At 33.4% G+C, this 13,269-nt stretch overlaps 1 protein-coding gene across 3 annotated transcripts in view; it reads left to right on the top strand.

Annotated features, from left to right (window-relative positions):
- Window positions 1-2,316: 2,316 nt before the first annotated feature.
- Window positions 2,317-13,269, top strand: part of Fstl5 (follistatin-like 5) — a 790,918-nt gene continuing 779,965 nt past the window's right edge. For 2 of the 3 annotated variants that reach the window (XM_013031832.1, XM_013031833.1), the window contains exon 1: window positions 2,317-2,457. In XM_013031832.1, coding sequence (XP_012887286.1) covers window positions 2,329-2,457 — 129 coding nt within the window. In that variant the 5' untranslated portion in view covers window positions 2,317-2,328. The remainder of the gene's footprint in view (window positions 2,458-13,269) is intronic. The other variant, XM_013031834.1, reaches the window with a different exon arrangement.

The following is a 13,269-nucleotide window of genomic DNA, read 5'->3' as shown; positions in this document are numbered from 1 at the left end:
ATTTCTGCTTTATTTTTGTGTTTCTTGGATTTAAAATATTTCATCCACTTGTCTTATAACCAAATACTTAGCTTTAAAGGGAAGATTAGAATATATATCAAATTGAAAGAAAAATGATGGATTGTAAATGAAAATGTTGAATTTTCTAATTTGTTTTAACACACTTGTAACAACAGTACAAACAAGAATTGCATTCAATATTGTCTAACTGTAAATATATCCAATCTTTCGTTCACTCTTAAATGCAAGATGGCACCCATTTTTGTAATCAATTGTTGAATGTCTAGCAGATACTAGGCTACTTGCTAGCTTCAAGTAATATAATGCTGCTAAAGTGAAAGTAAAACCAAACAAAATTCAACATATTTTTTGAATTCATTAAATTTTGAGAAGCGCAATGCATTATATAGAGGACATGGTCAGTATTTTCAGAGAATCATAATAATGACTTACAATTACAAGTAAATTTCCTCTCAAGATTCAATATACTTATTAATTGATGTATTCAATGGTAACATCTTTGTACAACTATTTAAAGAAAATAAAAATACAATTTAAAACATAAATAAAAGGACTGAGAGAAAGAATTACCTAGGAGAATTCAGGGCTGGTGTTATAGGGAAGCATTCTTCTTTGCCATGTGAAGGCATTTGGGTGATGAATAGGAGAACAGATATATTTCAAGTGAAAGAAATAGCCTTGAAAATCATTTGATCACAAATGGTCAAATCAACCTCGAAGAACAGAGTGAAAGATTTTGTGGCTAGAAAAGACATATTCTAATATATATGCGGGTAAGGTCAAATAATCATTTTGGCATGTCATAGATGCTAAGTGACAGTGCCCTGAATTTAAATGCAAGGTAAGAATGTCCACTGTCATTTGTGACATGGATAACATTAATTCCACATGAAAGAAGTAAAAGTCACCTTAAAAGATGGTAGATGGATTTATCTAATTTACTGTAATCAGAAAATGGACAGATTGGCCAGGAACCAGTAGCTTATGCCTGTAATCCTTGCTACTTAAGAGGATCTCTGTTCAAAGTCAGCCTAGGCAGGAAAGTCCATGAGATTCATATCTCCACCAGAAAACTGGAAGTAGTGCTGTGGCTCAAGTGGTAGAGCACTGGTCTTGAACTGAAGAGCTCAGGAACTTTGTCCATGCCCAGGGTTCAAGCCCCACAAGCAACAACAACAGTTGCCAAAAATGACAGAATGTGTGCAAAACTTTCAGGAATTAGAAATACATTTACTTAAAACATGTTTAAAGATGGAAGAAAAAGATTGAGAGAAGTTTAATTTGGATGACATATGTCCTACAGACATAAAAGTAAAGGACTCTTCTAGCATCTATCAGGGAAAAAGTTGAGTTAGTAAGAGTGATAAAATTGAAAATATTGCACTCAAAGTGTAAATGTGTATGTTTTGAGAAGATTTAATGTTTAGACCATAACAAATTTATCACATTTTATAAAAAACAACAAATCAGAATAAGCTAGGCTTTAATAGCTCACACTTAGAATCCTAGTGACTCAGGATGTTGAGATCTGAAGATCAAATTGCTATGTGAAGCCATACCAGGCAGAATATTAAAAAGATTCTTATTTCCAATTTAGCAGCTAAAAGCTAGAAGTGGAAGTGTGGTTCAAGTTGTCAAACTTCAGTCTTGATCCAAAAAGCTATGTGAGAGCGTAAGGCCTTGGCTCAAGCCTCAATTCTGGGGTGCAAGAACACACACACAAAACCACATACGGTCACCAACAAATGGATTTTTAGTTTAAAACACTTCTGGTGTAATGTTTTAGGAAATGTTCTAAATACTACCAGGAAGAATTCATTAATGATCTACTATGTCCTGTCTCCATTAATTCTGTTGTACTGAATTTATAATTGTACACCTAATAAAATTGGTTTTCATTAATCTTTAACAGTGACTTATAAGAGCTACATTTTCCTTTTATATTTTCATCAATTAAATGCTATAAAAATGACAAATATTATGTATGGTTACTTAAAATTACTTATGGATTGTTTTTACTTTATTTTCTTTATCTTCAGCACATTTTGTATCAGGCATTGCACATATTCCTATTTCATTCTTTGTGAAAAATCATCAAAAATAACCAGTATTTGTTATGGTTAGAGGATATCTTTACTTAGAGACAAATATCTAATATGGATTCAGCTGGCAGCTATCAGCTAGTTTTGATTAGATTTATAGAGATTTCTGCGTAGTCTTAAATACTTCTGAATATACTCCTTTGATATATAATGCAGATTCTCTGATTATTGTAATTTTAATTTTGACAGGTAGAAATCAATAAGGATGTTTAAGTGCTGGTCAGCTGCTGTTTTGATTCTTGGATTCATTTTTCTGAAGTCAGAAGGAAGACCCGTGAAAGAAGCAGGATATGGCCTTAAGTCCTATCAGCCACTAATGAGATTGAGACATAAGGTATGATCAGCATTCTAAATCTGCTCATAAGGCCATCAGATAAAAATTAATCTATTAGTTACTTAGCTTATGAATTGAAGAACAGGGAGTTTATTATATCCTTTCAGTAATTCCATTGAATAAAAAATTACATGTTTTAAAGCAGAAGAAAGCAATGAATATGGAAATTTACTATTTGGGGCATGAAATACCTTTTGATTAAGAACAGAATTGGCCTGATTTAAAGTATGTATATTATTGGCTGGCAAAATGGCTCAAGTAGTGCAGTGCCTGCCTAGCAAGTGTTTAGACCCTCAATTCAAATGCTAATAATCATTACAATCAATAAATAAATAAATTAATTAATTAATGGAGTAATAGTAATAGATTTACATAAATAAGGAAATGTGTTGAAACATAAAAACATGATTTCTAAATATTACTTTTATATTTACATTTAAGTTTAATATATTTTAACAAAAATGGTCTGGAATTTTTTATAAAGATAGCATGTCTATGTCACCTAGAGAAATAAAGATTGAAAAATATATTGCATAGAAATTATTCAATATTCTAATTTCCTTGAAAACCATAAAATTCACTCACTTAACAAAATCAAAACTAGAGCATTTGTTGGATAAATACTTCCTTATTTTAAGCATCTTAAGTTCAAAGTAAATTGGTATCTAATTGTGCTGTAAACCATATAAATGCAATAAATTAAACTAGTTCTTTTATTAATAAAAGTGTAAAATATTTCAAACAATATGCTCAAGGAACTCTTATTTTCTTAAAGTTTAGAATATATATTGGATTTTTACATTAAACAGAAGATATAACATGATAATTTTGGAAAGATATGTTTATAAAATAGGTTATACTACTTATATTTTAAAAGATTTTGAAAACAATTAAACTGTAACTTTCTCCCTTACATTGAGAGCATAATATAGGCATATTTATAATATCTGTATTTCGTTGATTTTTTTCATAATTATGATACTGTAGTGAAATATCTCATATTTACCAAGATTTTTAGGCACCAAACATTAGAGTGTTGAAGGTCTGACTTAAACCATCAAAACAATTTTGTAAGACAAGAAATACATATTTTTCATTTTATAAATAAGAGATTAAAATTCAGAATGTAGATTTTGGAATGTATAAATTTATTAAATGTATTAATTAGCTATCCATATTTAAATTACTGATCTGATAGGAAGAACAAAGAAAATAAAACCTGAAAATGCTGGACTGGGACGGTGGCTCAGTGGTAGAGTGCTTGCCTTGCATGCATGTGGCCCTGGGTTCGATTCCTCAACACCATATAAGCAAAAAGAAAAACGCCGGAAGTGGTGCTGTGGCTCTAGTAGTAGAGCGCTAACCTTGAGCTGAAGAGATGAGGGACAGCACCCAGGCCCAGAGTTCAGGCCCCAGGACAGGAACCAAAAAAACCCCCAAAAACCCAAAAAACAAAAAAAAAACCTTAAAATGCACTTTAAGTGTCATCATAATATTTAATCTGGTGAAAAAAACAGTTTTTATAGTTTCTACCCTAAATATATACAATTAGAGAAATGTCCTTATGCTTTTGGTTTTTAGTTATCAGTGTTATCACTATATCGTATACTGAGTCAGTTTGATCCACTCCAAAAGGAAAAAAATCAATGAGTTCTTTTAGGATGACATTAGAACACATTCATAAGATAAAGATTTATCTCACATTGTTATGTATAAAGTAGATATCTCTTTATGATTTTGTATGACTTATTCATGATTATTTTATTTATAATTTTCCTGATTGCTTCTCTGCAAAACATAATATCTTTTGGGCATCATTAAGTGCATTATTATTTTCAGTTAACTTTAGATCTTTAAGTAACAAGATGCTTTGTTGTCCAATTTAATGAAACATTAAAAGAACAAAATTACAGCATGAATTATATATATTTGAGAATCACTAATGCCCACCAAAATGTTTTATCTTCTAAGATGGCAAATCTAGTTAAACAGTTAAATCTAATTAAATAGTTGCAAACAGTATGTGATATTGGGTACTAAAAATATAGAGGTATTTGGGAGATAGAGATTGGGACAGTTATAGTACAAAATGTTCTTTACTTTCATGCAATTGTTCTAACATATTTATAAGATTATTTATTTGTTGTGTTCTATGTCCCTTCCCCACGATATAATCCCTGCTTTCACTGTATTTGATGTTGGTATAATTTGTGGAGGGAAAGCGAAAAAACAAATCGTTTAAATAGGGATACAGGTCGACCCATTGCAACAATGAGATGTATAAGTCGTTATGTCGAAAAACGAAATTTACAACTTTGGCGAGGGGTGGGGGGAAAGGGGAGGTTATGGGGGGGCGGGATATGGGAGGGGATAGGAAGGGAAAACAAATGAGGAAGCAACAATGCTTGCTAAGAAATTTACTCATTATCTTGCCCATGTAATTGTAACTCCTCTGTACGGTATTTTCATAATAAAAATTAAAATATAAAAATAAAAGAAGATATAATTTCAAAAAAATGTAAGACTCCATTTCAAACAGCAACCATCTGTAGTGATATGTATATTTAGTCTCAATTACACTAGAGGCCACAACTAAAGGATAGAGGTGCAGGTCTAGCCTTTGGCAAGAATGGGAAACCTTCCTTGTAAAATAACTAAAGTAAAAAGGGCCAATGGTGTGACTCAAGTACTAGAGAAACTGCTTAATAGGTGGAATGCCCTGTATTCAAACTACAAGACTCACATAATGATAAAAATGATAAACAAACAGACATAATAAATGAATAAATAAAATTAAGAAAAACACAGAGGCAAATTTGCCATGGAGACAGGCTTTGGGTAATAGTAATATTAAACTACAAAAATATATTTGATGTGTTTATGTATGTGTGTATTTGTGTGTGTGAGAGAGAGGGAGGCAGGGAGGGAGAGAGAAAGAGAGAAGGAGAGGAAGGAAGAAAACAGAAGGGAGGGAAGAGGAGGAAAGAGAGAGCATATGTATAATGGACATATAACAGGAATGAGGAGGAACTCAAAGTTGACCAAAGACCTCACCTGATGCCTACTATTCATTTTCACCACCTGCTGGATTCTGCAGGACTACCTTCCCTTTTCTGTAATTTTGATGATTGCACTTCATGCTTTATTTTGTATCTAGCACTATTAGAATTCCCAGGAAATCCAGGTCATCATTGCACATTTCCATTTTCAATATGTCTGACATATTAGCACAGTCTTCCAGAAGCACTGAAAATAGAACAGTGAGAAACAACAGGCAATGTTTCATGTCATGACTTCTGTCATGACTGATATTCATCCAGGAAAGGCATTACATGTATTTCACTTACACATTAGTTTGTTGGATATTTTTTTTCATTAGACTGTGAACTTTTTCCTTTTCCTTGTTCTCTAAAACCAAAAATAACATTTAGTGTGTGGTAAAAACTTTGAAAAGGCTGAAATAAGATGATATAGTTATAGAATTAATAAATAATCAACCATTATCTAGCAGAATGACATAACATAACTGTAATAGAATGAAGTAATGGAACAATACTTCAAAGTTTTAAATAACTTAAGTAGTATTATATAAATGAATTTCCTCTAATTTACTTTTTGGGTTGTTCTTTTTTTTTGGGGGGGGGGTTCATGGAGCTTGAACTCTGGGCCTGGGTACTGTCCCTGAGTTCTTCAGCTCAAGGCAAGCACTCTATCACTTGAGCCACAGTACCATTTTTCTCTAATTTACTTTTTAACTATATAGTTTTGTTTAAATATAAATATAGTTCAACGAGAAAATAAGAAAATGCATAAGTAGGCTTTACATGGCATAAATATCATGTTTTAAATTTACTTGTTGACTAGAAAGAAATAGAACAAATTAAAAAATTCATTTTTATTCTTATTACTCATGTTCCACATTTTTCCCAGAATAGTATCATTATTTGAATCTAAATAAATCTATATGTAGGACTCATTTTTACCAGATATTTATGTAACACCTGAATAGTGAATCAATATTGAGAGCAAAAAGTGAAATGTGAGAAAAACCAGGACTGGGACTTAGAACTCTGTCACTTGAATCCAAATACTGTGCTCCTTTTTTTTCTGTCTTTTTTGACTCCTTGCTGACCATTTCTTATCATCATTTGTTCTTTTTTACATTTTTATGTCTTGCTTAGTTGAAATTTGCCATTATAATTTAAACTAATGTTATAATTGTAATCTTGTAGTAGCTATGATCTAATATTTCAACTTGTTAATGTGCTCCCTAATTGACTGAGTAAAGAATCATAGTTTAGTACCAAATCTTACAACCTTTTTTTGACCCAAGGCACAGAACACACATCTATGTTGTATTAAAGTCAGGCTTGAATGAAAATCTTAGAAGGACAGAAGTATGCAATTTATAATCCTGTGCTCAGAGAACATATTATCAAGCTTTGTTGTGCACAGCTACCTCTGCACATTTACACTGATTTATTATTCTTTTATTTCCTAAATCAAAATACTTGTCTGTGAGGGTAGTTTCCGTGCAAATGGGGTAAAGACTGTTGCTCCTCAAAGAAAGGGTGCTATCACTCAAAGATGTGATTTGTGGTAAGTGATTCTTCTTTCTTTTCCTTTTGGTAGTAAAAGAGAGATGTAGCTTTGTAAGGAGTGGCAGGAAAAAACTCCAAGAAAAGGTCAAATTAAAGAAACATCTGTCAGAACTCTCAGAGCTCAGAGGGTAGATCCTTCATTCAACTCAAGTGGAAATATTTCCTGAGGAAGATGGAGGCACATCTTTCAGAAATATCTGAGTGCCAGCCAGAATTTTATGAGAGACCCTTTAAAATGCCAATGATTTGCTGTGGTCAGTAAGCAACTTGCATTTCCAGGTGTAAGCAAATCTATAATAATCTGCCTTGGGGTAGCCGAAGATAAAATAGTAACCATAAATTAATTAAGCTCAGGGCCTGTGGATTACATCTGTAATCCTACTATGCCAGAGGCTGAGATCTGAGGGTCATTGCTCAAGGATAGGCTGAGCAGGAAAGTCCAAGAAATCTACAATTGATGGCCAAAATCTAGAAATGGTGCTAGCAATAAAGCTAAGGGACAATGCCCATGCCTTTAGTTTAAGCCTAACTACTGGTGTGAAAAAATGTTTAATTAATTGTGAAGTAGCAGGCAAGCTACTATATACTGACAGATTTGTTCTTTATATATCATGATGATTGAAAGTGACTAAGTCTCAAAATTATTTCAATACCAAATAATTTGTATTTTAACAATAAGGATTTTTTCAAACATTTTCTGACAAACGAATTCCCAGAATTAACTGGTATTATTTCATCCCAATTTTATGATTGGGCAAGAACTCCCAATTTTGAGAATACAATCATACTGCAGAAAATAAATCTATATTCTTTATAAATAGCAATAATAAATCTAATCATCTCAAAAGTTTTAGCAAAAATACAGTTGCAAAAAAATAGTTAAAAATACAACTGCATGGGGCTGAGGAGGTGGCTCAGTGGTAGAGCGCTTGCCTTGCATGCCTGAGGCCTTGGGTTCCATTCCTCAGCACCACATAAGCAAAAAGAAAAAAGCCGGAAGTGGTGCTGTGGCTCAAGTGGTAGAGCGCTAGCCTTGAGCTGAGGAGCTGAGGGACAGCGCCCAGAGTTCAGGCCCCATGACTGGACCCCCCAAAAAAATACAGCTACAGTCATTTTTAAGAAGCCTAGGCAAAATATAACAGTAAATATTTTTTTAATATATTTGGTTGCAGAGGTGAATATCTTTGAGAAAAAATGTACAGCCTTAAAGTACAGTTGAAGGTAAATGTATTGCTGATGAGAGGGTAAATCTTCATTTTTTCATCATGTCCTCCACCACAGACAAATACACACAAAGACACAGACACACATACACAGACACACAGACAGAAAGACAGACATACTCACACTCACACACACACACACACAAAGTAAAAGATAAATGTGTAAGTTAAGGGGATGAAACAGATACTCTCTGTTACTATTGAAATAATACCAGGAACAATAAGCACAGTTTTAAAGACTTTATTCAGTAAAGAGCAAGTAAAGACAACCCAGAAGAGAAGAAAAACAGAACCCTGGCATTTTCCTGGGCTGTTTTTGTTTTTTAACTTTCCCCACCACTTTATCTTCTCCCTTCAGGCAATTTGTCAGATTATGATTGAAATATTTGAATCAGGCCAGATAATCTCCAGGGCAGTGGCCACAGGATGGAGGGTTGGCCTGGGCTTATGACTGAAATGTTTGAAACAGGCAGATAGTCTCCTGGAATGTAATCTGAGAAAGGTGGGTTTGGCCTGAGACATGGCAGGACTCAAGACCCTCCAGTAGTTAGTGGCCACTAGTGAAGAAGGGGGTAAGTTGGACAAACCAGTTCGCTGGTATCCTTCAAAATAAAGTATTTAGACCTCAAACCCAATATTAGGAGTCCGAAGTTCGGCCCAGCCAATTCTCTACATATTCCAAATGAAGAGAAATTGTGAAAGGTAGAGAAAGTCTGTTTATTATGTGTCAGACATGGAAAAATAGCACCTGGGTATATCTTCAGCCATATTCAGAAGTTCAGACATTGGCTTTTGGTTAAATAGGGAGAATTGGAGGGCCTAGAGTGAGAAAGTTATGTGGAGTTAATATACTCGCAAGTCAACAGATTGTCCTGATTAGCCATTATCTCAGTTTTTGCCTTTGCAGGAGTTCTGTAGAAGTTCTTAAGGAAAAACAGAAATATAGAGAGGCCAAGCCAAATACTCAGAGAAGTAGGAGAGCTCAAATTTATTACATCAGTAGTACCAGAGGAATTTCTGTTCTGAGGAACTCAAACGCATATCCACTTGTACACCATCTCTGGTGACTTTGTCCCAGGCATGGTATGGTGGCTCTGGTAGTAGCCACCACTACTTCTGCCACCGCAGACACTGGTGAGTGCTCGAATCTATCTCCTTAACCAAGCTGCCTGAGTTTCCCCCCTCTGGTCAAACTCTCTGTTCTATAATGTTACACTCTGTGTGACTCTCTAGCCTTAGATTTTCCACTGGAACACTAAAACTGGTTTCTACTTGAGAGCTTGTTTAACCCCTAGCCTCTCCTCTTCCCTCTTCCCCTGCACCAACATGCCAGTTAGTTTTACATTAAAATCATTCATCATATGGTAACAAATTTAACATTTGCCAAGAAGACACAAGATGTTTACAAATTATTTTTTTTCTTTTATACCTCTCAGTAATGTTTTCCTGATTAGATGGTATATAGTTTAAGTTGATTTTTTAAAATTTTTGCATGTTTGCTGTTGTAAATTTTTCGGTTTTTGTGGTATTTAAAATGAATACTTGTAGGTGTTAAAATGTACTCCAGATTTTTGTAATTAATTTTGTCTAGCCAACTTTATGGGTTCTTCAATTGATTCTTCCATGTTATCAGTTTATGTTCAGGTATTTTCCATGATTTGAACTCTTTCTGAAAGGATTATTTTTCTTCATTGTATTATTATTCACTGTAAATAAGGTTCTGAGATCTAATAAACTTATTTGAATGAGAAATTATGCTTATAAAAATGTGCTTCAAAGACAAGTAATATTTTGTATTACACCTAAACTGTAACATTTTAGTCTAATTTGAATGAAGTATTAGATAACTATACCATTTTCACCTGTAACAATTATACCATGTCACCAAGATTGTTTATTATGTTTTATGAATTTAACATTTCAAAGATGTTTACTAACCTTACTTTGTAATTACACCACACATCCATATCAAGAAGGCTTCTGAATTCAACTAAGCCATATGAAAAGACAATCAATGCAGGGAAACAGAAACTCCATCAAGAACTAAATAGTGGATATTGGGGAGACACTGGATCCCCAAACAATAGGAGAATTTAGTTTTATTCTTCCCTTTCTTGTCAAATTTTCCTCCATTGTTACTGTTTTATTAGTCATAGATATATAGTCTATGGTGATTACCAGGCTTCTTTCTTAAAAGTTTGCTTTCTTAATTTAGGTGATTGCTTATTTATTTCATTATAAATTTCAGGATTTTTAACATATATATTATATATAGTATATGTAACATATATGTGTGTATATGTATATATATATATATATATATATATATATGTATGTATGTTTTCCTTTTTTTCTTTTTGAATCTAGGGCTTTGTTCTCTTCCTTCTGTTCCCTTCCTTTTTGATATTCTTCTTTTGTCATTTACTCCTCCTTGTATTTCTTCATTATTTGTAATTTTTTTTAAATTCCCTTTTATATACTTTTTATTGTAAAGATACAGTAGAGCGGGGTTACTGTTACATGAGTAAGGCAATGGGTACATTTCCTATCGAGTGTTGTTACCCCATCCTTTGTTTTTCCCCTACAATCCCTTCCCTCCCCATGTCCCCAGTTCCTCCACACTAAGTTGTAAAGTTCGTTTTCAACATAGTGTCTTACACATCTCTTGGTTATCATGGGTCAATCTCTATCCTTTTTTCAGCATTTTGTTATTTCCATTTCCAACCCCGAATTAGAAAAAAAAATGTATATACAAGAAGCAGAACGCTGGAATCAAATATAATGAAAATAGGGACTATACCAAGGGAATAACATACAATAATTTTTCTTTTAATTCCTTTTTAAAGAGTTTTCCTTTAATTCTGTTATTTCTCTCCACTTCCTTTCCTTTGCCCATTGATCCCTAATTGTATCTGTGAGGTTGACTGTATTTGTTTCCATTTGACTATGTCTAAGTGGCTCTTTTTGTTATTCTTTTAGTTCAAATTGTTTTATTGTTCACAACAGATTTGTTAAATGAAAAAAATATGTATAATATCCACTTCTGAACCAGAATACTCCTCCCCAAATAAAAGTAAGGAGTAGTAGATAGGAGAGTACGTACCTATGATTTTGATCCTTTAAAGCCTGTGCAATTGCAGGGCTCTAGATTGGTTTTGTTTTAATATTGTGTTCTGTTGTGGTATTGAACTTGCTTTTGTTTCCAAATGAGCAGAAAAAAACATAGAAACACAAGAAAAATGCCAAGTCAAGAAAACTCAATTTACACTCAAAATAAATAGATAAATAGTCAAAATAAATAGTCAATGAAAGATCTGGAAGATAGTTCTCAAAATGCTTTAAAAACACTACTGGTGAATATGTTGAATGATTTGAAAGACTGCTTATGGCTATGTGTGGGTGTGATAGGCTAACCAAAGATCAATAGAGAAATTCATGGAATTCACAAATAGAAAGCTGAATGAATTCCAAGAAAAAAAAGGGATTTCAACGAAAAAAATAGTCAGCTAAAGTATATGAGAAAGAAAACACTGAAAATTAAATCAAAGAAGAATTCCATACAAGAGCTAAAACAAAGCTTCAATAAAGAAATTGAAGCTATCAAAAACTACCAGTAAGAAGGGAGGGAAATGAAAAAAATAAAGTAGAAATTCTTGACAGCAAATTATATGATGAAGATAGAAACTCTATTATCAAAGATGGTATAGATTTTATAGATAATGAAGAGTAATTTATTCAAAACGAATCTAAGAAAAAAGATAGATACCTGCAAGAGATGCAAATAGGGAAAAAGTAAAATTCTTAATCTTACAGATGACATGATCATATATTTAAAGTACCACATAGACTCCTCCATCAAGTCACTTGAGCTGATGTGAAAGTTTAGCAAAGTAATAGGATATAAAATTAACCCACAGCTTTTCTGTATGCCAACAATGAGAAGAACAAGGCTGAAACCAGGAAAGCAACTCTTTTTGTAATATCCTCAAAAAAATACCCTAGAAGTTAACCAAATATGTGAAGAACCACTATGATGAAACTTGAAAAACTTGAAGAAGGAATTTAAAGCAGATTTAGGGAAGAGGGAAAACCTTCCATAGTCCTGGATTGGGTGAATTAGCATAGTAAAAATGGCTGTACTGCCAAAAGCTATTTACAATTTTGATGCAATACCCATCAAAATTCCAACATTTTTCAATGATATTGAAGAATCAGTCCAAAATTTTATATGGAATGATAGAAGTTCCTCAATAGCAAATATAATCTTTAGCAGGAAAAATAGTGCTGGAACAATTTCAATATCAAGCTTCAAACTCCATTCCAAAGCCAAAGTTATGAGAACACCTTAGTACTGGCCTATGAACGGGCATGAAGACTAATGGAATAGAATTGAAGACCAAGAAATGAACTCACATAACTTTGGCCACCTAATCTTTAATAAGGGAGCCAAAAGGGTAAAATTGACAATACACGTGTGGAAAACTGAAGTTAGAGCCTTACATATCACTGTGCAGCAGAATCAAAATCAAATGAATCAAAGATGTCAATGTAAGATCAGATACCCTGAAAATATCACAGGAAGGGCTAAGGGAAACAATAGAGCACCTTGGCAAAGGTCAAAATTTCCTACTTAAAGACTCTGAAACACAACAAATAAAATAAAGTATAGATAAATGGCATTGCATGAAACTAAACAGTTTCATTATGGCAAAAGACATCACTGGCTGGGATGTGGCCAAAGGGAATATTACTACACTGTTCATGGGAATGTAAAGTTGTTCCACCACTCTGGAAAGAAGTATGGAGATTCCTCATAAGAATAAACATAGAGGCTGGGAAGTTGGCTCAGTGGTAGAGTGCTTGCCTTGCATGCCTGAGGCCCTGGGTTCGATTCCTCAGCACCACATAAGCAAAAAGAAAAAAGCCGGAAGTGGTGCTGTGGCTCAAGTGGTAGAGCACTAGCCTTGAGCTGAAGAGCTGAGGGACAG

The sequence above is a fragment of the Dipodomys ordii genome, unplaced genomic scaffold, assembly GCF_000151885.1.
Source record: "Dipodomys ordii isolate 6190 unplaced genomic scaffold, Dord_2.0 Scaffold145, whole genome shotgun sequence".
NCBI lineage: Eukaryota > Metazoa > Chordata > Mammalia > Rodentia > Heteromyidae > Dipodomys > Dipodomys ordii.
This window is presented reverse-complemented; position numbering and strand designations above follow the sequence as displayed.